The following is a 20,544-nucleotide window of genomic DNA, read 5'->3' as shown; positions in this document are numbered from 1 at the left end:
TGAGATCCTGATGAGAGGAGCAATAACAACATTCTGATAACAGAGACCAGGAGGCACAGCCAGGACAGGGACAGGGACAGGGACAGCACTCACTGTCCTGCACAGGGCACAGCCTCACAATGATGGATACGAGAAGATTGGAACAGCCAGGATCAGGGATTATTAGATCAGGGAGCAGCAAAATGGGAACAAAAGAGGTGGCAGCTGTTTTGGTAACCTGCAGGGGGTTTTTTTTGTTTTTCTTGCTTTGGGCTTTTTGTCTGTTGTTTTTTTTTTTTTTTTTTTTTGGTTGTGGTTTTTATTTTCTGTTGTTGTTTTTCTTGGGTTTTGTTTGTTTAGGTTTTTTTGAGGGTTTGTTTAGTTTGGTTTTTGTTTGGGTTTGGGGTTTTGGTGGTTTTGCTTTTTTGTTTTGGTTTTCTTTTTTGTGGTTTTTTTTTGTTGTTGTTTGTTATTTGTGTTTGGTTTATGGTATTATTTTTGTTTGCATTCATTTTTCTGCAAGGGCCAAAGTTTAGCTTTGGATAGGAAAGACCCAAATGAAGGGGAGCAGCCAAGCTGGTCCCCTCCTGCTCCTGGCTGCTGCCAGGGAATGCCAGGATCAAATCAGGAGCCCCTTTACCCTGGAGTTCACCCAACAATTTAACCAGACCAACCTCCTCACCTCCTGGGCACGATTCCCCATAGGACTTGACCCCAGGAAATTGCCACCATCAAAATTAATTTAAAAATCCCAGGATCCCTGAGGCTGGAAAATCCCTCCCAGCCCATCCAGTCCCAGCTGTGCCCAATCCCCACCTTGTCCCCAGCCCAGGGCACTCAGTGCCACATCCAGGAATTCCCTGGACACTTCCAGGGTTGGGCACTCCAAACCTGCCTGGGCAGCCCCTGCCAAGGCCTGCCCAGCCTTTCCAGGGAGAAATTCCTGCTGCTGCCCACCCTGAGCCTGCCCTGGCCCAGCCTGAGGCCGTTTCCCCTTGGCCTGTCCCTGTTCCCTGGCAGCAGAGCCCGACCCCCCCTGGCTGTCCCCTCCTGTCAGGGAGTTGTGCAGAGCCACAAGGTCCCCCCTGAGCCTCCTTTTCTCCTTTCCCAGCTCCCTCAGCCCCAGGAACATTCGGATAATGTAATTTTTCTTCCACTGACTGCTGTAACAGTAAAATCCCCGGGGTTTGCACTGCTGCTGCTTTCACCCACATCCCCAGGCAGGTGACCCAGCCAGCTCTGGGATGCTCTGGGCCAGGACTGATGAAGGCACGAGCTGCTGCTTTTTACAGGGGCAAGGACGGAGCATCCCCACGTGGGAGCAAAGCCCCGCTGTGCCCCCCGGGCAGGAGAATGCTGCATTTACCATTTTCAACGTGGGCCAGTCTGTGCATGAGGGGCAGCCACACAAGGCACTGGGGAGGAGGGTCAGCCATCAGCGTGTCCAGGAACATGTTGAGCATCACCTTCTTCTGCAGGGAGAGCACAGGGAGCACTGGGCTGCAGAGCCAAGCATCCTGAGAGCCACTGCCACGGCCTCTGCAGCCCGAGCCCTGCTCTGCGACACAGAGTATTCCTGTGCTGCCACACCCATGGAATCAGGGAATGCTTGGGGTGGGAAGGGACCTGGAAAATCATCCAGTGCCACCCCTGCCATGGCAGGGATACCTGCCACTGCCCCTGGATCCCTGGCAGTGCCCAAGGCCAGGCTGAACACCGGGGCTGGGAGCACCTGGGGCAGTGGGAGGTGTCCCTGCCATGGGTGGGATTTCAGAGCCCACCCAGCCCAAACCATTCTGGGATTCTGAGAACATTTTTGATGAGAGGAGTTTTCACTTTTGAAGTCCCACTGTCCAGCCTGGCCTTGGGCACTGCCAGCCACAGCTGCTCTGGGCACCCTGTGCCCCTCACCACCCCTCCAGGGAACAATTCCCAATTCCCAGTATCAGATGTAAATCTGGAGCCTCACTGATTCTGAAATCAAAGGCTGTTTCCTACTGTGTCATATGCCAAATATGCTAATTGCTAATTAACTTATATTTAGTCACTATAAATTTTACATCAAATGCTGGAGAAATGCTTCTTCTGGAGCATCATCATGCCCAGAGTCTAAACATTTAATTTTAGGCTTAAGATCAATCAAGTTCATGTTTACAGTTGATTTAAGGATTAGTTATATTATTTACATTACCTCCAACGAGAAACAAATCATTGGAACAATTAAAATACAACTGCAATGGATTTAAAAATAAACTGCTGCACAGAAGGTGTTTATTTTGAACAGATCCTGGAAGTGACTTGTTGAAACTGATTGTCTTAACACAGTGAAAAAGCTTTGAAAAATCAAGGGGAAATAGTAAAAGTGGTGTGGTTTTGGTTTTGGGAAAGAAATGAGTCATTCCTGATCTGATGGGGAATAGGGGTGGCCCTTCAAGGAGGGGAATCAACTGAAATGACAGAAAATCCTTCAATTGCTTCTTTTGGACTGCTTCAAAGTGTTTGGGTTGGACAGGGGACCTCAGTGACCCCCAGCCCCAATGCCCTGGGAATCCCAAATCCCAAATCCTTGATCCCAGATCCCTGATTCCAGATCCCGAATTCCAAATCACTTATTCCAGATCCCAAATCCCCGATCCCAGATTCCAGATCCCTAATCCCAGATCCTGAATCCCTGATCCCAGATCCCTAATCCTGAATCCCTAATCCCAGATCCCTTATCCTGGATCCCTAGCCTCAAATCCCAGATTGCAAATCCTGAATCCTAAACCCCCAATCCCCGATCCCAGACCCCAAATCCTAGATCCCAAATTTCCTATCCCCAAATCCCTGATCCCCATATCCCCAATCCCAGACCTCAAATCCTCAATTCCCAAAATCCCCAATCCCCAAACCCCAGACCCCAAACCCTCAAATCCCCAATCCCCAATCCTTGATCCCAGTCCACAAATCCCCAATCCCCAAATCCCAGACCCCAAATCCCTGATCCCAGAACCCAAATCCTCGATCCCCAAACCCCAGACCCTCAAATCCCCGATCCCAGAACCCAAATCCTCAATCCCCAAATCCCAAACCCCAAATCCCCAAACCCCAGACCCCAAATCCTCGATCCCCAAATCCCCAAACCCCAAACCCCAGACCCTCAAATCCCCGATCCCCAATCCTTGATCCCAGACCCCAAATCCCTGATCCCTAAATACCCGATCCTCAAATCGCCAATCCTTAATCCCAAAACCCCAATCCCCAGACCCCAAATCGCCAATCCCTGACCCCAAATCCCCCGACCCCAAATCCCCAACCCCAAATCCCTGATCCCCAAATCCCCAATCCCTGATTCCCAAACTCCAGACCCCAAATTCCCAAATCCCAAACCCCAAATTCCCAAATCCCAGACCCCAAATCCCAGACTCCAAATCCCCAAACCCCCGATCCCAGACCCCAAATCCCCAAACCCCAGACCCCAAACCCCCGATCCCAGACCCCAAATCCCCAAAGCCCAGACCCCAAACCCCCGACCCCAAACCCAAATCCCCAAAGCCCAGACCCAAAGCCCCGATCCCAAACCCCAAATCCCCAAAGCCCAGACCCAAAGCTCCGATCCCAGACCCCAAACCCCAGCCCCCAAATCCCCAAAGCCCAGACCCCAAAGCCCCAAATCCCAGACCCCACACCCCAAACCCCCAATCCCAGACCTCAAATCCCCAAAGCCCAGACCCCAAACCCCCAATCCCAAAGGCCATCCCTGACCTGCTGGGGGAAGCAGGTGCGCACCGAGTGCTCCGTGTAGCCGAAGGAGGGTCCCTCGAACACGGCCGTGGGCAGCTTCAGCACCTCCCTCAGGAACTGCTCAAACTTGGGGAAAACCATCAGCCCGTTGGAATCTGAGATCTGAGAGAAAATATCTGTAAGAAAATACAATAAAGCCCCCCGGTAAATACGGGATCGCTGCGGGAACGGGCCCCTTGTGCCCCGAGGGCTTCCCTGAGCTGGGCTGGGAGCAGCACTGCCAGGAGAGAATTCATATAGGGCACTGCCAGGAATGAATAATGGCACTGCCAGGAGAGCAATTACCCAGGGCACTGCCAGGAGTAATGGCACTGCCAGGAGTAATGGCACTGCCAGGACAGAATTCATCCAGGGCACTGCCAGGACAGAATTCATATAGGGCACTGCCAGGAGTAATGGCACTGCCAGGAATGAATAATGGCACTGCCAGGAATGAATAATGGCACTGCCAGGACAGAATTTATCCAGGGCACTGCCAGGAATAATGGCACTGCCAGGACAGAATTCTTCCAAGGTACTGCCAGGAATAATGGCACTGCCAGGAATAATGGCACTGCCAGGACAGAATTCATCCAGGGCACTGCCAGGAATAATGGCACTGCCAGGAATAATGGCACTGCCAGGAATGAATAATGGCACTGCCAGGAATGAATAATGGCACTGCCAGGAATGAATAATGGCACTGCCAGGACAGAATTTATCCAGGGCACTGCCAGGAATAATGGCATTGCCAGGACAGAATTTATCCAGGGCACTGCCAGGAGTAATGGCACTGCCAGGAATAATGGCATTGCCAGGACAGAATTCATCCAGGGCACTGCCAGGAATAATGGCACTGCCAGGAATAATGGCACTGCCAGGAATGAATAATGGCACTGCCAGGACAGAATTTATCCAGGGCACTGCCAGGAGTAATGGCACTGCCAGGAATAATGGCTGTCCCAGCATTTATCCAGGGCACTGCCAGGAATAATGGCACTGCCAGGAATAATGGCACTGCCAGGAATAATGGCTGTCCCAGCATTTATCCAGGGCACTGCTCCCACTCCCGGCTTCCTCCGTCCCAGCCCAGGGCAAAGCTCCTGCCCTGCACCAGCTGGGACACAGAGGGAGCAGAGTTCCCAGGAGAACTCCACGGGAACACAGCTTGAAGCTGGACCTGGAGAAACCCCTCAGAGGAGGCTCCAGAATGGAACACAGCTCTAAGGTGCCACAGGCACAGCTGGCAGAGCTCCAGGGAACTGCACACCGAGGGCACGGGGGATGGCAGGGGCACAGCATGCCAGGATCCCTGGGACTGGAAAATCCCAGCCTGTGCCTGATCCTCACATTGTCCCCAGCCCAGGGCACTCAGTGCCACATCCAGGCCTGCCCTGGACACCTCCAGGGATGGGCACTGCAAACCTCCCTGGGCAGCCCCTGCCAAGGCCTGCCCACCCTTTCCAGGGAGAAATTCCTGCTGCTGCCCACCCTGAGCCTGCCCTGGCCCAGCCTGAGGCCATTTCCCCTTGGCCTGTCCCTGTTCCCTGGCAGCAGAGCCCGACCCCCCCTGGCTGTCCCCTCCTGTCAGGGAGTTGTGCAGAGCCACAAGGTCCCCCCTGAGCCTCCTTTTCTCCAGGCTGAGCCCCTTCCCAGCTCCCTCAGCCCCTCCTGGGGCTCCATTCCCTTCCCAGCTCCCTCAGCCCCTCCTGGGGCTCCATTCCCTCCCCAGCTTCACCAGGAGCCGTTGGAAGCTGAGCTCATCCCCAGGAACTGCACGGGTGGGAAGGGGAATCAGATCCCATTTTGGATCTGAGATATTGGGAATTAGGAATTGTTCCCTGTGAGGGTGGGCAGGCCCTGGCACAGGGTGCCCAGAGCAGCTGTGGCTGCCCCTGCATCCCTGGCAGTGCCCAAGGCCAGGCTGGACACTGGGGCTGGGAGCAGCTGGGACAGTGGGACAGTGGGAGGTGTCCCTGCCATGGCAGGGGTGGGATGGGGTGGGATTTAATGAGTTGGGATCTAATGGGGTGGGATTTAATGGGTGGGATTTAATGGGGTGGGATTTAAGATCCCTTCCAGCCCAAACCATTCTGGGATTCTGAGAACATTTGTGAGGAGTTTACACTTTTTTAAGCAGCTCTGTGGGGACAAATGCGCTCCTGAGAGCAAAAAGGGGCTGAGCAGATGTTCCCTGGTGTTTGTAAGGATGGAAGGAGAGGAGGGAGGTGCTGGAGGTGCCCCACTCCCTGTCCCTGCTCCTCCCTGATCCCCTCCCCAGAGCTCCACTCCAGCCAAGGCCAGTGCCAGGGGCAGGATGCAGAGAGCAGGACAGGAGAAGGACATCCCAGCAAACAGAACCATCCTGGGATGCAGCATCTCCTTGGAGAGATCTCTCACCCAGCCAGCACACCCAGATCTCTCACCTGGTGCACACCCAGAGCCTGGGCACTCTCCAAAGGGAGGTTTCACCAGTGGAAACACGACCTAGAATTCCCCAGGATGTGACAGATCCCAGATCTCCTCAGTGGCACTGAGGCCTCTGTGCTGTTATTTCAGGCACCATCAGTAATTAAACATCAAAAAGCTCATGCTGGCAGAAAATAACCTTCATTTCAGTGATCAAAACCAGCTTCAGAAAAAAAAAAAAGACACTTTCAGAAAGGCACATTTCCAGTAAACTGGAGAAATATTCCCAATTTCCTGAAAGAATGAGCTCAGGAAGAAGCCTGCAATGCCTTAGTTAAGAGGGATAAAGCTGCCTGGAGTTTGTATCACTGACTGAACAGAGCAGCTTGAACTGAAGGTTTCTTGAATAATGTTATAAAATAAAACATATTAGGAGGAATAGGGGGAGAAATTAAAAAAAAATTAAATTATGGATTTGTGTATTTTAGAAAAATAAGCCAGCCAGAAAAATTAGACTTAACCTCAAAACTGAATGTGGAAAAAAAAGTCAGACGAAAACGCACATAGAATGAAAACAATGGGAACAACTAAAATTAGAGAGCCAAAATTCCAGAATCCTGGTCCACTCTGGAGCAGAATCCCTGCAGAAGTGGCCCCTGCACAGGAGCTGAAGGTCTGCAGAGAACCTGGCAGGGTGGGAGGGGTAGGACACGACAGGGACATGACACAATTGTGTTTAAAATGGGCTGAAAGCTCCTGGCTGTGCTCAGGACATTCATCTGAGCTGAGCAGGCAGCAGGGGCCAAGTGATCCTAAAGAGAGAGAAACTCAAGGTATGGAAATCTGAAAATGAGAGAGAACAGCCCAGGCTGTGCCAAGGGGAAATGAAAAACCCCTCCAAGCCCCACCAACGTTTGCCTTGCAGTGAAAAAAAGTGAGTTTCTTGTCAAAGTGGGAAACTTCCACGTGGGGAAGTGGCAGTGCAATTGGAAATGATAAAAAGCAGGATGCAATTATATCCTCCCAAAGGGCAGCTGGTGACAGGATGAGAGGGAACAGCCTCAGGCTGGGCCAGGGCAGGCTCAGGCTGGACATCAGGAGGAATTTCCCCATGGAAAGCTCAGACCTTGCAGGTTTGGAGTGCCCATCCCTGAAAGGGCTGGATGTGGCACTCAGGGCTCTGGGGGCAAGGTGGGCACTGGGCACAGCTGGGACTGGATGGGCTGGGAAGTCCTGGGATCCCTGCCTTGCACAGCCCCACAAGGAGCTGCTCTGCAAGGAGAGCACATCCCAGGAAATTCCAGAGCCAGGGAAGGGCCCCTCTGAAGCTCCCCCAGTCCCTCTGTGCCACAGGGACACTCCCAGGACACTGTCCTGTCCCCATCATTCACGGGGACCATGGGAGGAGGAGACTTTCAAAACACAACTCCCAGGATCTGCAGAGAGCTCCAGCCTGCTCAGGGGAGGGAGGCTGGGCTGGGATCCTTGTGGACAAGGAGATTTTGGGGGTGAACCGGGTCAGTAATCAGGGAGACGTGTGGGAAATGGGTTTGTAAAGAATAAAACAAGACTAGATATTTTATAGAATTAGAACGATGACAAATACATTGCAGCAAGACAATGTGGAGGAAAAAAATAGAGGTGATTAGTGTTAGAAGTGATAGCAGCATGGTGTAGCAAAAGCTAAAAAACATTTCTGAGGTATTGTAACCAAGAAATAGGCTGGCTTCTGATGGAATGGCATTGAGTTTTACATCTCTTGTGTCTCACTAGTCACCAAAACTGACAACAGAATGAAATCTTTTAAAACGCCTCTCAGTTGCCCTGTCTCTGTAAAAGCTGGGAAAACCAACAGGAAAGAGAGGGGGAAAGCAAAGCAGCAGAACCATAATGCTCAGAAGAAATCCAGACCCAGGGAGCAGCTGGGGCAGGCACATCAGAAGCCTGCTCCCCCCCCAGAGCAGATGGCTGGGCAGGCACATTCCCTCCCTGGGAGCCCTGGGCACTCAGCAGCCCCTGCTGGATCTGCCTGCTCTGGAAGTGGCTCCAGGAGCAGCCAGGGGCTGAGGGTTTGGCACCCACCACATCTCTGGGAGGTTAAAGCAGAGCTGGTCTCTGCTTCTCCATCTGCTCACTGCAGTGTTCCTGCAGGAGCCCTGGGGCTCCTGTGCTGGAAGGGCAAGGAGCAGCTGTTTGCAGTTCCCCATCTTGCTCAGGATCTTCCAGAACTCTTTCAGCACCAGTTTTCTCTCCAGCTGGAGGAATCCTGCTCCACTGTGCTCGCCCAGCAGGATTTTGGGGTTTGGGTTGTGGGTCAGAAGGGCTCAGGGTGAGGGACAGGGCTGGAAGCACCCCAGGACAGTGGGAGGTGTCTGTCCCAGGTCCCTTCCAACCCGAACCATGCTGGGATTCTACCTCAGCACCTGGAATGACAGAGTGAGAAGGGGCAGAGAGCCTCAGGGGAAGCAGGAGATTCACAGGAGCCTCCAATGTCCTCAAAGCAGGGAAATGGTGACACCTGGGACAAAATCAACCCTCAAGTTCTCCATTTAAAGAAGTGCCCAAGAGCTTAAATTAAAGGAATGGGCTTGGGAAGCTTCCTCAGTCCTGGGTTTGGGATAAGCAGGAGCTGGACCATGGAACAAACATCCCTGGAGCTGTCCCAGGAAAGCCTGGACGTGGCACCCAGTGCTCTGGGGACAAGGTGGGGACTGGGCACAGCTTGGGATGAGCTGGGAGGGATTGTCCCACCTTAATGACTCTGGAATTCTGGGGTTTACAGCACAGCTCCAGCTCAGCGTAAAGACCACGGAATCAGCAAAATAAAACCCCTGCAGAGCTCAGCACCAGAAACACAGGAAAGGGAAGAGTCCACAAAGGCTGGGATTCCTCAGGAGTACTCACATCTGAGCTTGTCCAGGATCTTCCCCCCACACATGGTGGCCAGCATGGCTTTCACTGAGAACACCGTCAGCTTCCCGTGGCCCTCGCTGCAGGGAAAGGCACCCGTGAGAACTCCACAGCAATGGAAACACAACCAGCCCAGAGCCCCAGGAACCACGGGGACAACAACCACCACCACCCCCAGCAGCTCTCCAAATAACCTTAACTCAAGGTGCTGACAGGGAATTTGGACTGGCAGGGAAAATACAGGGATGGGGAAAGCACAGGCTGAGTGTGGGGAGAGCTGGAGAAGCAGAATTCCCCTGAAGGGAGTCTCTGAGAGAGCTGAGAGGGGCTTTGGACAAGGGCCTGGAGGAGCAGGACCCTGAATGGTTGGGTGGAAGGGACCCCAGAGCCCACCCAGTGCCACCCCTGCCATGGCAGGGACACTGCCACTGTCCCAGGGTGTCCCAGTGTCCAGCCTGGCCTTGGGCACTGCCAGGGATCCAGGGGCAGCCACAGCTGCTCTGGGCACCCTGTGCCAGGGCCTGCCCACCCTCACAGGGAACAATTCCTAATTCCCAATATCCCATCCAGCCTCTGGCAGTGGGTTCCATTCCCTGGCTCCTGTCCCTCCATTCCTTGTCCCCAGTCCCTCTGCAGCTCTCCTGGAGCCCCTTCAGGCCCTGCAAGGGGCTCTGAGCTCTGCCTGGATCCTTCTCCTCTCCAGGTGAGCAGCCCCAGCTCTCCCAGCCTGGCTTCAGCCCTGGAGCAGCTCCGTGCTCTCCTCTGGGCTCTCTCCAGCAGCTCCAGGTCCTTGTGCAGTTGGAATCCCCAGGGCTGGGGCAGCTCTGCAGGTGGGCTCTCACCTGGGCACAGGGGCTGAATCCCCCCTTTCCTTGTGCCCACACTGGGGGATCAGCCCAGGGCAAAGCTCACCTGGAAATTCCAACCTCCCCAAGCCACAGCCTCAGCCCCTCTCCTTTCACTCTTTAACAGACATGCACTCCAGCTGTGCCCGCTGCAGCATTCCAGCTGTGCCCACTGCAGCACTCCAGCTGTGCCCACTGCAGCACTCCAGCTGTGCCAGGGCCCAAATTCCTCCTCAGGGCACCCAGCCAGGCAGAATTCCCAGGAAGGGCACCCTAGGCATTGCCCAGAGCAGCTGTGGCTGCCCCTGGATCCCTGGCAGTGCCCAAGGCCAGGCTGGACAGGGCTGGGAGCAGCCTGGCACAGTGGAAGTGTCCCTGCCATGGCAGGGCTGGCACTGGATAATTGGTACAGTCCCTTCCCACCCAAACCCCTCCAGGATTCTGGGATTGTACCTGCCAAGGGGAATGCTGAGGGTTGTGATGGTGCCTCTGTGAGAGCTGTGTGCCCCTGAGCATCCCAGCAGCACAGGGATGGGCACTTTTACACGAGGCCTGCCTGCCCTGCTGCTGAGCTCCTGGAGAGGGAGCCTGAGCCCTGCCCGGGCACAGCGAGGCACAGAGCAGCTGCTGCCCCGGGCTGGCACCCAGCTCTGCTGCTCTGTGCCAGGCTGGCACCCAGCTCTGCTGCTGCTGCTCTGTGCCAGGATCCAACTGCTGCTGCCCCAGGCTGGCACACAGCTGTGCTGCTGCTCTGTGCCAGGCTGGCACCCAGCTGCTGCTGCTCTGTGCCAGGATGCAGCTGCTGCTGCCCCAAGCTGGCACCCAGCTGCTGCTGCTGCTCTGTGCCAGGATCCAACTGCTGCTGCCCCAGGCTGGCACACAGCTGTGCTGTCCCGGGCTAGAATCCAGCTGTGCTGCCCCAGGCTCACACCCAGCTGCCTCGGGCTGGCATCCAGTTCCTGCCTGCTCTGTGCCAGGATGCAGCTGCTGCTGCCCCACGCTGGCACCCAGCTGCTGCTCTGTGCCAGGATGCAGCTGCTGCTGCCCCAGGCTGGCATCCAGTTCCTGCTGCTCTGTGCCAGGATCCAGCTCCTGTTGCCTCAGGCTGGCATCCAGCTGCTGCTTTGTGCCAGGATCCAGCTGCTGCCTCAGGCTGGCACCCAACTGCTGCTGCTCTGTGCCAGGCTGGCACCCAACTGCTGCTGCTCTGTGCCAGGCTGGCACCCAACTGCTGCTGCTCTGTGCCAGGCTGGCACCCAGCTGCTGCTGCTCTGTGCCAGGCTGGCACCCAACTGCTGCTGCTCTGTGCCAGGCTGGCACCCAGCTGCTGCTGCTGCTGCTGCTGGGAGTCCAGACAAAGCAGAGCTCGCAGGGCTGGGGGAAAGTGGGGAACAAATTCCTACCTCTAACTAAAGCCTCCATGTTCTGAGGCAGCTCCTCCAAAGGCGACCATTCCTGGGTTTAAATCCTGTATTTTTTAGTGCGAGCTGTCTGAGAGTAATCAAATCCTCAGCCAAGCCTTACAACTTGTCCTAGTACAAAGTGGGACTGAACAGAAACTCCCCCGGGTTCTGCTGGCCCAGAAGCTGCTCTGAGCTTCGTGCTGGTTTGATTTGTCCTCAGGGAGGCAGGGGCTGAGCTCAGGTCTGGACTCTCTGAGGGACACAGCCAGCTTCTGTTTGGTGGCAGTAAGAAGCTGTCCCTTCAGGAGAGGATCAAAGTTTGGGCATCACAAACAGAACAACTGTTTGGCACACTCAGTGCTGGCTGGGCACTGCCCTGGCTAAATCCCCTCTGTGGGGCACAGAAGCAGAAGCCAGATCCCACTGAAAAAAAAAAAAAAAACCCAGCTGATTTGGAGAAAGGCAAGACCAAAAGTAAGAAATGCCAACCACAGCAAAGGACCTGCAGCTGCTGCTCAGAGAACCCAGAGGGGCACAGCTACTCAGGATCAGCAGAGCAAACCCTGCAGAGAGAGGCTGTGAGTCAAACACATAAAACTGTGTTGGAATTAATTCCCAGAAAAACCAAAACTGGGCACGAGCAGGTGCCTGGACAGAACCCTGAGCAAGAAATGAGAATCAGCTTCATGGGGTCACACAGCATGAGGGGGCTGCAAACAAGACTGAGTTAAAAAGGGTCTTTTTGAGCAAGATTCAACAAGACACATTCACTTTTCCAGCACTGCTAAGCCCCCAGGAGGCCCCAGCAGGGTCTGAGCCCAGCCCCAGCTCAGCACAGAGCTCCCAGCAGTGCCAGGAGTGCCCTCAGAGGGCAGCCCTGGGCACACTCCTCCTGCCCAGGCAGGCAGGGCAAGCACAAGGAGGCAGTACTGGCCTGTCATAGGCTGCTAGCATGAAGTTGAGGAGCAGGCTGATGGACTGCTCCACGCTGATCTGGTGGGTGGAAGGCAGGCGTTTGTTCAGCTGGTAGTAGATGGATGAAATGATGGTCTCCAGGCGGGACACGTTGATCTCTGTGCTGTGATCCAAAGTGTTAAGGCCGTTATCTCGGAAGGCTTCAATCATGTTCCAGATATCAACAAGGTGAACTGGAAAACAAAGGGAAAACCGCTCACTTCTGCTCTGCAAGGCATGCAAGCCCAGGGATGGCACTGCCTGCTTTGGCAGGAACAGCCACTGTGCCCAGGTGTGCCCAGGTGTGGCTTTCACTGCTCCCTTCAACACCTGGCTCTGCCAGAAACAGCTCCTGCAGGAGCAGAGCCCTCCCCCTGAGCATGCAGTGTTTTAGCCAGCAGCCACAATTCCTCCCTGGCAGGGTGGGCAGGCCCTGGCACAGGGTGCCCAGAGCAGCTGTGGCTGCCCCTGGATCCCTGGCAGTGCCCAAGGCCAGGCTGGACACTGGGACACCCTGGGACAGTGGGAGGTGTCCCTGCCATGGCAGGGGTGGCACTGGGTGGGCTTTAAGGGCCCTCCCCAAACCCAAACCACTCTGGGATCTGATGATGCTCTAAATCCACTACAAACTGTTGACAGTAATTTTGAACACCCTCATGCTGACTCGTAGAGTGCTGAAGGAGGAACCTGATGTTCCAGTTAAACTCTGGCAGTTTCCAGTTGATCCAGTTCCCAAACCCAGAGCACAACGTTTTCTAAACACAGGTCTGGGGCTCCAAAGCATTCCCCTGAATTTCCCTGCTGTATCCAAGGGGTGTTAACAACGTGCAGAAAACCTTTTCCAAACCACAGTGAGTGATCTGCAGAACCACATCAAACAACATTCTGAAATGTTTCCAGGCTTTAAGGTTTGCAGGAGAGGGGAGAAGACATCTAAGGATCAGCAGCCACCCAAGCTGAGCACCTGGAGCGGGGACACGGTGACATTTGTTGTTCTGTTCTTTTGAGAGTTTTAAAGTTCTTCTAAAAGTTTCTTATGTCTTTTGATGCTTACATATTTCTACTGAATTTTCTCACACTGTTTATATAAACAATGGTTGTTTTGCATTCTTTGTGGGAGGAGAGAACCGATGGACTTTGGCTTGACCAGTGTGGTTGGAGAGGTGGCAGTGTCACCCCCCAGCCCACTGTCACTTTTGCTATTGTACATACAGTGGAGTCAGAAGATACAGTTTGCTTTTTTGGGTTCTTTTTCTTTCCTTTTACATCTCGCCTGCTTCTGTGAGCTGTTTTGTGTCGCAGTGTGACAGCATTCACTGCTGCCTCTCCCCACAGAAGGGGCTGCAGTCAGTGTGAGCTCGTGCCTTCCTCTCACTGACCTGCTTTTGTATTTCCCACACAAAACCCCCACAAGGACCAAGGCCAGGCTAAGCCACCCCCTGGAGCAGTCTGTGAGCAGAGAGAGCCCAGAGCTGCCCCATCCCAGCCCAGGGGTGCCAAAGGGCTCGTGTGGGGCACCAGTGCCCTGTGCAGAGCTCTGCAGCTGCCACTGCTTTGTGCCCTGCGCTGGAAAACGGAGTTTTAACCCTAAACCTGCAAGCACAGCCAGGAACTAAGGCTGAGTCCAGGGCTGAGCCACCCACCAGCACAGGGATCTGGGGTACGGCCACCACAGCCCAGGGACACAGCAGGGACACGTGTCCTGCTGGCCTCCTCCTCCTCCTCAGTTCTTCTCCTGGCATCCTCCTCCTCCTCAGTCCTTCTCCTGGCATCCTCCTCCTCCTCAGCCCTTCTCCTGGCCTCCTCCTCCTCCTCAGCCCTTCTCCTGGCATCATCCTCCTCCTCCTCAGCCCTTCTCCTGGCATCATCCTCCTCCTCCTCAGCCCTTCTCCTGGCCTCCTCCTCCTCCTCAGTCCTTCTCCTGGCATCATCCTCCTCCTCCTCAGCCCTTCTCCTGGCCTCCTTCTCCTCCTCAGCCCTTTTCCTGGCACCCTCCTCCTCCTCAGTCCTTCTCCTGGCATCATCCTCCTCCTCAGCCCTTCTCCTGGCCTCCTCCTCCTCCTCAGCCCTTCTCCTGGCATCCTCCTCCTCCTCAGCCCTTCTCCTGGCCTCCTCCTCCTCCTCAGCCCTTCTCCTGGCATCATCCTCCTCCTCCTCAGCCCTTCTCCTGGCCTCCTCCTCCTCCTCAGTCCTTCTCCTGGCATCATCCCCCTCCTCCTCAGTCCTTCTCCTGGCATCCTCTTCCTCCTCAGTCCTTCTCCTTGCCTCCTCCTCCTTCTCAGTCCTCCTCCTCCTCAGGCCTTCTCCTGGCATCATCCTCCTCCTCAGCCCTTCTTCTGGCCTCCTCCTCCTCCTCCTCAGCCCTTCTCCTGGCATCCTCCTCCTCCTCCTCAGCCCTTCTCCTGGCATCCTCCTCCTCCTCCTCAGCCCCCTGCAGTTCCTGTGCCCTGGGATTAGGGATCTCCTCCCACACGTTATCCTGCTCGGCTCTTTGCTGTGTCCAGCTCAGCAGGGGCAGGGCACAAAGTGCATCCTGCTCACCTGGCATTCACCTGGCAGTCACCTGGCAGTCACCTGGCAGTCACCTGGCAGTCACCTGGCAGTCATTCACCTGGCAGCTGTCCAAGGTCAGAGCCCACAGCAGGGAAGGGGAGAACCTGCACTGCCCAGAGCTCTCCGTGGTCACTGATGTCACACGTGTCCCCGCAGGGACAGCTGCAGGCAGGGACTGTCCCTGTGCTCACGGGGGCTGCTCTGGGCTTCCCCGTGAGGAAACAGCCCCTCGCAGAGCTTGAGACCATCTACACCCAGCTCTGAGGGCAACAGAGCACCACAGAGCACCACGGAGCCCCACGGAGCCCCACGGAGCCCCACGGAGCCCCACAGAGCCCCACAGAGCCCCACAGAGCCCCACAAAACACCACGGAGCACCACGGAGCACCACGGAGCACCACGGAGCACCACGGAGCACCACAAAACACCACAGAGCACCACAGAGCACCACAGAGCCCCACAAAACACCACAGAGCACCACGGAGCCCCACGGAGCCCCACGGAGCCCCACGGAGCCCCACAGAGCCCCACGGAGCCCCACGGAGCACCACGGAGCACCACAAAACACCACAGAGCACCACAAAACACCACAAAACACCACAGAGCACCACAGAGCACCACAAAACACCACAAAACACCACAAAGCACCACAAAACACCACAAAACACCACAAAACACCACAAAACACCACAAAACACCACAAAACACCACAAAACACCACAAAACACCACAAAACACCACAAAACACCACAAAACACCACAAAACACCACAAAACACCACAAAACACCACAAAACACCACAAAACACCACAAAACACCACAAAACACCACAAAACACCACAAAACACCACAAAACACCACAAAACACCACAAAACACCACAAAACACCACAGCTGCCCTTGGACTTCACATTTGCTGAGCATTAAAGAACAAATGGGAAGACACTGCAGAGTATGGGGCAAGGCTCGCTGCCTCTTTAACTCCACGCTCAATTCTGCCCTAGATCCCCGTTAAACACCGCTGGCCCTGCACTCCAAGGGTGCAGCTCTGCAGCAGCCATGCAGCAGGGGGGGAGGAGGAGGCTGGCAGCACTCACGGTTGCACCTCTTCTGCACGAAGCGCAGCTTGCAGGCGGTTCTGTACGTGGACAGCCGGATCACGTCGAAGTTCTGGGCTCCTGCAACAAACCACAGCTGGGGCTGTGCTTCCCCTGCAACACCCACTGCACTGTCAGAGCCCAGCACATCCCTCTGGCTGCCCTGGCTGGCTCCAGACCCTGGCAGGGGGCTTGAGACCCTCACATGGAGCCAAAAACACCTGTGGCTTCCATTTTAGCCCGTGGAAAAAGCTGCCAACTCTGTGTGAGGAATTACAAGCCACCAGGGTTTGAGTGGTGTGGTAGTTGAATTAACACAGGGTGGAAAAGTAGAATTTTGGGATTTTTAGAATGGGGTTCAGGGGGTACAAGATGGAGGGATTTGGGTGTGCCTGGCCTTCTTTCCCTTCTTCTTGTCCTCCACGTCTTGGTGTGGTGGTGACACTTTTCTATTGGTTTAGGATGGGGACACACTGTCCAACACAGATGTCAGATAATGGTGCATTGTTACAAACAGTCTGTATGTAAATTCTGATATAAAAGGTAAACACTGCCCAGAGGGCAGGGCAGATGGCCATGGCTTCCTTTCTGGACAGACCTGGGCAGGTCAGAGACAGAATGTCACAGATAAGGAGAAATAAACAACCTTGGAAGCACAATCAGACACATTCCAGAGCTCTCCTTCGGCTGCCGGGCTGGGGAACGAGGACTTTCACACTGCTGGGGTCTCAGCAGCTGAGCCTGGCACTGCTGCTGCTGAGAGCAGGACTTGGGGAAAGGCTCCAGTGCCTCCTCACACACATCCCCACCACGGCATGCTCAGGTGAGACCCCACCTGCAGAGCTGCCCCAGCCCTGGGCCAGCAGCACAAGGACCTGGAGCTGCTGGAGAGAGCCCAGAGGGAGCACCAAGGGGATCAGAGGGATGGAGCAGCTCTGCTCTAAGAAGGGCTGGGAGAATTGGGATTGTTCAGCCTGGAGAAGAGAAAGCTCTGGGGTGATCCAGCTCCAACCTCACAGCACCTGGAGGGGCCGACAGGAGAGCTGGAGAGGGATGGGGACAAGGCCTGGAGGGACAGGAGCCAGGGAATGGCTCCCAGTGCCAGAGGGCAGGGCTGGATGGGAGACTGGGAATTGGGAATTGTTCCCTGGCAGGGTGGGCAGGCCCTGGCACAGGGTGCCCAGAGCAGCTGTGGCTGCCCCTGCATCCCTGGCAGTTCCCAAAGGCCAGGCTGGACACTGGGACACCCTGGGACAGTGGCAGTGTCCCTGCCATGGCAGGGGTGGGATGGGGTGGGATTTAAGGCCCTTTCCCACCCAGAGCACTCCATGATTCCATAACAATGCTACTCTGGAAACAAACCAGTATAAATCCGTAGTTTTAAGTCAGAGCTCCCTCAGTGTGTAGCTGGAATTAAGGACTTGCTGGCCTAACCCAGGAATTCCCTTCAGCCCTGACTCGTGCAGGACAGCAGGATAATGTGATGTCATGCAAACACCAATTCTTAACTCTTCCAGAGGAGGATCCTGCACAAATGAGCCCCCAAACCATGTCTCGAGTCACACCAGCACTGCAGGGCCATTTTTTATCTCTTTTTGAGGCCAAAGGTGCTCTGTCTGCTGTCACTACTCATGGAAACAGTTCTCCACAAACCTTAGGCACTGGCATAGATGAGAGATGTGAACATTCCCTGAGAAGGAGCTTCCCAAAACCCAGGGATAAATGACCTTCCCAGGCAGCTGTGACTCCCCTTGGGCATTCATTCTCCTCCTGAGCAGCCCCCAGGAGCACCAGGAAGATTTTCCCTGCATGGGGCCTGGGGACAGGATGGGGATGATCTGCAGCAGCTGTCCCAGGGAAGCTCTCAGTGAAGAATCAATGGCATCATGTCTTCAGATTTCCTACTTACTCATTTCCATGAACAGCTGCCTCTTCTCTGCCATGGTCCTCCTCCTCTTCCCACTCTCCTCAATCATTCTGGAGACAAAAATGGCAAACACTGTTTGTGTCAGGCTCCTGTTACAAGAGCAGCTCGCTGTGAGCAGCAGGATTCTGTCCCTCGGTGGGAACAGTCTGATTCTGTTTGGGGATTCCAGGACACAGACAGACACCTCTCATCCTTATCCCATTCCACACACACCCCCCTCAGGCTTGTTAACACCTTCCAAGGCAGGGCACAGCACAGGAAACGTTAACTCAACACTTGAATTGCTTTAGTTTGAAAAGCCCACAGCTGCACTGGTACATGCAGAAATATCCCATAAAGAATTCCTCTGTGTTGTGAGGCAGAAAAGGGAGATGCTGCAGTTAGAGACTTTGGGGTCAGCAGGAACAAGCTCAGCCCATTCCCTTCCCTGGCTGACTGAGGTTAGTGAGCCCTCTTCCCTGCAGGATCACAGAACCCTTTAGCCTGGAAAAGGATTGGTTTGGGAGAATGCTGGCTTTAAACAGAACTTGTTAAAATTCATTTAACTTTGAGCCCCGACACCTGAGGTCCCATGGGATTTGTCAGGGAAGTAAAGAACTTCAAACTCATTAAGGTGGAAATAAAACCAGTTTGGTCAGAGAGGGCTCCCTTTCCTGGGAAAACAGATTAAAAGAGTGACAGGAGCAGGGAGCAGCTTGTACCCCAAGGTAAGGGGGCACAGGGACAATTCAGCAGCTCTCAGGGCTTATTTCACTACACAGTCCCAAAAGATGCCAAATTTCAGTCCACTGCAGCAAAAAAAAAAAAAAAAAGGAAAGTTAAATCAGCATGGGTGTGAAATTTAATTTATAATTCAACTAATGAGTACACTGTTCCTCGGTTACCAAATTCACCAACTTAAAAACCATTAAATATAGGTTTTATGAGTCTAACCCCCCAAAAAAAGATAAAAATCCCAAACAACTCTCCTGCAGTTCCACGCAGACGACAGGAGGCAGCTGGCTCAGGCCAGCCTGCAGCAGCCTGAGATGGCAGCAGGAGCAGCAAAAAGTCGTGCTTTGGCACTGGCACACCTCCCTGAGGAGCAGTGCCTGGGCACAGCTTGGCACCTCCCGAGCTCCTGCTGGAAGCCCAGAGCTCAGAGCCCACCTCAGCCTTCTTCCTTCTCAGGAAGGAAAACAAGCACACGGGCTCTGACCTGGAAATCCATTGTATTTCCATGCTTTAGAAAGCCACAGACTCACATCCAAGGTGCTGCTGTGTCTTTGCTGTATTTTTTTATACAGGAAGAAGCCTCAGTGGCATTTTTTATGACTTGCAGAAGTTGGGTGTTTTGGGCACACGAGCTTCCAATCCCATCTCGTTCTCCACAAAGCACCTGAGAGCACCAAGACTTCCACCTCCTTCCCCAGAGATTCCTCATGCAGGGAATCCCAGGATGGTCTGGGTGGGAAGGGACCTCAGAGCCCATCCAGTGCCACCCCTGCCATGGCAGGGACACTTTTCCCTGTCCCAGGCTGCTCCAAGTCCTGTCCAGGCTGGCTTGGCACTGCCAGGGATGCAGGGGCAGCCACAGCTGCCCTGCTCAGCCTGGCACAGAGGGCACCTGCCCGTGCCAGGATGGGAGCCCCAGAGGTCGTTGCCAGTGCCTGGACACAGCAGCCAACGCTGCCACACACAATTCCTGGCTGAAGGGGACAGAGTGGCCGAGACAGACACAATTCCATTCCAGGGGACAGGAGTGCCACCCTCTGTGCCCTCTGCAAGGGAAAGGAGGGACTGAGCTCGTTCAAGTTGCCCCTGAAATGAGACTTGAATGATGGATCTGCTCTCTCCATGATCCCAGAACCCTTCAGTGGGAAAATCCCTCCCAGCCCATCCAGTCCCAGCCTGTGCCCAATCCCCACCTTGTCACCAGCCCAGGGCACTCAGTGCCACATCCAGGCCTGCCCTGGACACCTCCAGGGATGGGCACTGCAAACCTGCCTGGGCAGCCCCTGCCAAGGCCTGCCCAGCCTTTCCAGGGAGAAATTCCTGCTGCTGCCCACCCTGAGCCTGCCCTGGCCCAGCCTGAGGCCATTTCCCCTTGGCCTGTCCCTGTTCCCTGGCAGCAGAGCCCGACCCCCCCTGGCTGTCCCCTCCTGTCAGGGAGTTGTGCAGAGCCACAAGGTCCCCCCTGAGCCTCCTTTTCTCCAGGCTGAGCCCCTTCCCAGCTCCCTCAGCCCCTCCTGGGGCTCCATTCCCTCCCCAGTTCCTCCTCCCAGGACTCACCAAGCAGCCTCAGCCTCTCCTCCAGGCTCCTGCCTGGCTCAAAAGGAGAAGAAGGTTTGAACTTTTCCCTGGGGGAGCAGCTCAGCCCTGGAGCTGCTCACCAAACCCACCCAAGGCTGTTTGCACTCACGAGCTGACCCTGCTGCTTCTGAGAGGGGGAAACACCTCGGGGAGGCTCTGCCTGGGCAGGGCACACGTTCTGAGCAGAGTGGAGAGAGAAGCCAGCAATGGAAACAGAATTGTTCAGGTTGGAAAAGCCCTCGGAGCCCATCGAGCCCAGCCATCCCAGCACTGCCCCCTGTCCCCAAGTGCCACATCCACAGGGCCTTGAAACCCCTCCAGGGATATGGAGTCCACCCCTGCCTGGGCAGGACAGCCCTTTCCAGGTGGGAATTGTTCCCAAAATCCACCCTGACCTGCCCTGGCCCAGCCTGA

General features: G+C 55.0%; 1 protein-coding gene across 11 annotated transcripts in view; it reads right to left on the bottom strand.

Annotated features, from left to right (window-relative positions):
* The window catches only part of DTNB (dystrobrevin beta), a 177,978-nt gene that overhangs the window by 146,367 nt on the left and 11,067 nt on the right, over positions 1 to 20,544 (bottom strand). For 10 of the 11 annotated variants that reach the window (XR_008429778.1, XR_008429779.1, XR_008429777.1 and 7 more), the window contains 6 exons: positions 17,821 to 17,888; positions 15,912 to 15,992; positions 12,243 to 12,456; positions 9,055 to 9,140; positions 3,724 to 3,878; positions 1,346 to 1,451 (listed from right to left, as the gene is read on the bottom strand). Coding sequence is in view for 8 of the 11 variants with exons in the window: in XM_053937410.1 (XP_053793385.1) it covers positions 1,346 to 1,451; positions 3,724 to 3,878; positions 9,055 to 9,140; positions 12,243 to 12,456; positions 15,912 to 15,992; positions 17,821 to 17,888 (710 nt within the window). In the remaining 3 variants the exon portion in view is untranslated. The remainder of the gene's footprint in view (positions 1 to 1,345; positions 1,452 to 3,723; positions 3,879 to 9,054; positions 9,141 to 12,242; positions 12,457 to 15,911; positions 15,993 to 17,820; positions 17,889 to 20,544) is intronic. The other variant, XM_053937416.1, reaches the window with a different exon arrangement.

Source organism: Vidua chalybeata, chromosome 3, assembly GCF_026979565.1.
Source record: "Vidua chalybeata isolate OUT-0048 chromosome 3, bVidCha1 merged haplotype, whole genome shotgun sequence".
Classification (NCBI taxonomy): Eukaryota; Metazoa; Chordata; class Aves; order Passeriformes; family Viduidae; genus Vidua; species Vidua chalybeata.
The sequence above is the reverse complement of the archived record's forward strand: the minus strand, read 5'-3'. Positions and strand labels throughout refer to the sequence as shown.